The sequence below is a fragment of the Elephantulus edwardii genome, unplaced genomic scaffold (assembly GCF_000299155.1).
Source record: "Elephantulus edwardii isolate Elephantulus edwardi_28Jun2011 unplaced genomic scaffold, EleEdw1.0 scaffold00069, whole genome shotgun sequence".
Taxonomy (NCBI): Eukaryota; Metazoa; Chordata; class Mammalia; order Macroscelidea; family Macroscelididae; genus Elephantulus; species Elephantulus edwardii.
Genome location: NW_006399819.1, coordinates 11,739,933 through 11,744,142, shown reverse-complemented (window position 1 = coordinate 11,744,142; position 4,210 = coordinate 11,739,933). Strand labels below are relative to the sequence as shown.

Sequence of the window (4,210 nt, the reverse complement as noted above, 5' to 3'; positions counted from 1 at the left end):
TCTACAGATTACAAATCATTTTCATAGAAGATATTTTTGTACAAATTTTACATGTATTCAGGAGCTAGACATAAATCTGCTATCACTTGTTACGCATCAGAGAGTTGGACATTGACTAAGGAGGATAGAAGGAGAATTGAAGTCTTTGAGCTGTTGTGCTGGAGAAGAGTATTGAATATACAATGGACTGTTAGGAAAACAAATAGATTCATCCTTAAAAGGGTCAAACAGGGCTGCTCCTTGGAGGCAAGGATTCTAAGGTTCCGTCTAACATACTTTGGACATGTTGCAAGGAGGGACAGGTCCTTGGAGAGGGACATCATGCTTGGGAGGGTGGAGGGACAGCCCAGGAGGGGAAGACTCTCTATGAGATGGATTGATTCAGTGACTGGGGTAATCGGGATGGGTGTGTTAGAGGCAGTGAGATTGGCATAGGACAGAGCAGAATTTAGGGCTATTGTACATAGGGTCACAAGCAACTCGATGGCACATAACAACAACAATATGCTTCATTTATCAAAGATTCATAGTGACCCTATAAAAAACACATCTGAATCCTGCACTATCCCGTGCCATTCTCATAATTTCTGATGTATTCTAATTCATTGCAGGAGTTAGTTTGTCAGTGCATCTGGTTGAAGGCCTTCCTCTCTTTCACCAACCCTCCACCTTTCCAAGCGTGATGGCCCTCTCCAAGAAACAGCCTCTCCTAATAGCCTGTCCAAAGAATGTGAGATGAAGCTAGATAGGGAATCAGTAATAGTCCTTAGAATAATCAATCCTACAAGATCAAAAAGGAAACCTTTCTCTAGGGATAAAGCTCAGAAGTCAGAGAGCAATAGGAAAGAAGACTGAATGGGGAAAGTTAATACAAGAAGAAATAGCAAGAGTACTTTTCCTTTATGGGGATTCCAGTAAGGGAAAACAAAATGTGCATGAACTTCTTAATGAAAAATAAATTTTCTCCTTAGACATTTCACTCAAATCACAACAAAAGTTTGAAAAAATAAGAGTTTGGGAAAATTTGGCCTATACTATTTTTAATTATACCTGGAAACATAGTTGAGCATAGATAAAGGATGTTTACTTGGAATATATAGGGCTACTGCTTAAGGTCAAGTGTATTGGGAGATACCATTCAATGACTATAATGAGAGTAGTACCTCTGGACCTTGTAGAGAACAATGGTGCTAGAAATGTGCTGGCAGAGATAGAGGGTGAAGTCTCAGCAGAGACAAAGAGATGCATGCCACTGTCCATACTTGTACTGGTTGCACATTGCATGCTTGTTAACTTGTTTGATGGTTTCCACAGATCTGTACCCCTGACCTGGTGGTGTTCCTGGCTTGTGCTAATCAGAGACTCAAAGAAAGATTGCTAAAGCGTGCGGAGCAACAGGGGAGACCTGATGACAACCTGAAAGCTACTCAAAGGAGACTAATGAATTTCAAGCAGAATGCCGCTCCCTTGGTTAAATACTTCCAGGAAAAGGGACTCATCATGACAGTAAGTTAGCTACATTTACATGTTCTGAATGAAAACAGTCTTTTCAGATTTCTAGTACAATGATTTTATTTTGCAACCTTAAAAAAGTGGCTATTTTTGTGTACAAGAAAAAACCCAATTTTTCTTTTATTTGCCTTTTTTGCGTCATAATGACTAGAACTTCCTTTCTATTTTCATTTAGAAAAGTATGATAAATCTTTAGCTATAATCCCATTGCTCCATTTTTAAGGCATCTTAAAATAATTATTAAGGTAGCTTTAAGCAATATTTATCCAGTGCCTCAATTCTTCTCTCTGCCTTCAAAAAACCTGATAAATTTCAGGACTTAAAAACACACGCTTTAGCATGTGTTATACTAGACGTAGCTTATAAGTTAGGCTTCATTTATCACAAGGTACCATGTAAAGAAATGAGTTTCTCATTGCAACTGAGGAGGGATAAGAGCACAACCTGCTTTTTTTTTACCTGGGTTTGACCTGTTAAAAGTAAGGAGGCTATAGAATTTCAAAATAGATGGTGTTTTGATACAGTGCAAATGGTAATGTCCCATAAATCATTGCTTGTCTTATGGCTAAGGAAAGTGAATGTCATGTAGGATTAAGCTGAATCATTAGTTAGTACAATTAGGAGAGTATGAAAATCAGATGTGACTTTTCAGCTAAGTGTATACCCCTAAAACATTTAGAAACAAAAATGGTTGCTAACTTATTGATTCTAATTCATGGTGACCTCATGTGTATCAGGGTAGGACTACACTTTGTAAGGTTTGCAAGGGTTTTTTTAGAAGTGGATCACTAGGTTTTCTTCCTAAGGATCTCTGGGAAATCTTGAACCTCTAAACTTTCATTCAAAATGAGCATGCTAGCCATTTCCATAAACCAGAAACAAAAAGGAGCAGAGGCCATGTGAAGAAGCTTACCTGGACACTAAAACTAGACTTTTCCCAAGACAGCTGGCTGTGACGGGATTCGGCATAATGCCTTGAGTTCTTTCCTACTGACCGAGGGATTCTTGTTTAGGAAGGCCACAAACTTTCTAGAGAACCTGATGAAAATGATGCATCCATGCCCCACCAAAATGTACATAAGGCATACACATTAATTTTAGGTAAATCAGATGAAATCCATTTACAGAGATTCAACAACCCAGCAGGTCCTGGGTTTAAAAAAAAAATCTCATCGTTAGACCTAAATACCCCTAACCCAGAAAAAGACAGTCACTGCTTTTGAACAAGAATATCTTTGCTATCTTTTTAGCACTCTGTAGATTATTTATTGTGATTTGCTGTTGGAGTCAACATTGCCATGCTAGAGACTTGTAAATCTTGTCTATGAAGTGTTCACCATGCTGGAGTTCTTTTTTGTTTTTTAGTTTATTTTTATCTAAAACAGACATTGAGTTAATAAAGAAAGAGAACAATCAGAATGTGTTATCTAAGGCTGGTTTTTTATTTTGTGGTTTATTTGTTTTGTTTTTAATAAGGTTGTTATTAGTTTATCTTATAAATCTCAAGTCCTGATTCCTATATTGTCAGGAAAAAATAACATTTCCAGACTTAATCTCAACTGCAAGGTGCAGAGCTAGTGTTAATTAATGCTTGAAAGTCTTAAAGGTATTACCAGAGTGTCTCTGTGATTGCTCCCTGCTTGTGACGTTCGTCATCACAAACAGCACATTGCTCAAATGAATGCAGAATGGGGTTTGTTAATTTACTAATATTTTGTGTAGAGGTGAAATGCCAGTCTTCTAATTGAAGGAGTCAATAACAATATGGATGAAAGCCTGCAATCCCACTGCTAAAACCAAATGAGCTTTAAAGCGAACACCTCAAATTACCAGCAAAAGCCTGGTCTTGGAAAGTCACCCTTGGAAAGCAAGGAACACAAACATAAGCTGTGCTGAAGGGAATATAATTTGGAAGGGGGCGGGGGGAAGGTGCAAAAGATACATCCTGAAACACATGTTGTCTTTCAGAAGCTTGATCAGAGCTCATTTTTTTCCCCCAATTAAAATCTACTTGGTTGCACTTCTTTTAAAAATGAATTACTGAAAATTTTATCCTTATTAATTACAAGCTTGTTAAGACTTTCATTAAAATCTGGAAGTTAATAGCCCAAACCTGAATATTTCCTTTTCTCTGTAGGGTTTTCCTTTGCTTCTACCCATCCCTCCTAATTCTTCATTTTTCCATTTGATAAATACTTATAGAGAACCACTAGGAGCCAGATAGTCTCCTAAGTGCCAGGGATGCTTTATTCAGTGATGTATTTCAAGGTCCTAAAAGAGTGCTTGCCTGAAACATAGCAAATGAACAGAGCTTATTGTCTTTGGGAGGGGGAAATTATTGAACAATGAGTTATTAAATGTGAGACCACGTTGCAAAGAAGAATGTGCAGGGTGGTCTCACATATGCTACTGTGCTAGGCACTTGAATTCTAGAGATGACTGGAACAGAGCCTCTTCTCTGCCCATGAGCAGAAATAGTTTATCTCTATACTAGATATTCAAGGACCATATTATCCAAAAATGACTGGGACAGCACATCAACAGAGAACTGCCAGAAGTCCAGGCTGGGTTTAGAAGGGGTGGTGGTACTAGGTTTATTGTACCTGATGTTAGATGGATCTTGGCTGAAAGCAGGGAATACCAGAGGAATGTCTATCTGTATTTCATTGACTATGCAAAGGCATTTGACTGTGTAGAT

The 4,210-nt window shown here is 38.0% G+C and overlaps 1 protein-coding gene across 1 annotated transcript in view; it reads left to right on the top strand.

Moving 5' to 3' along the window:
* AK5 (adenylate kinase 5) overlaps positions 1-4,210 on the top strand; it is a 531,421-nt gene that overhangs the window by 117,304 nt on the left and 409,907 nt on the right. The window contains exon 6 of the mRNA XM_006888596.1: positions 1,315-1,506. Within this exon, the coding sequence (XP_006888658.1) occupies positions 1,315-1,506 (192 nt within the window). The remainder of the gene's footprint in view (positions 1-1,314; positions 1,507-4,210) is intronic.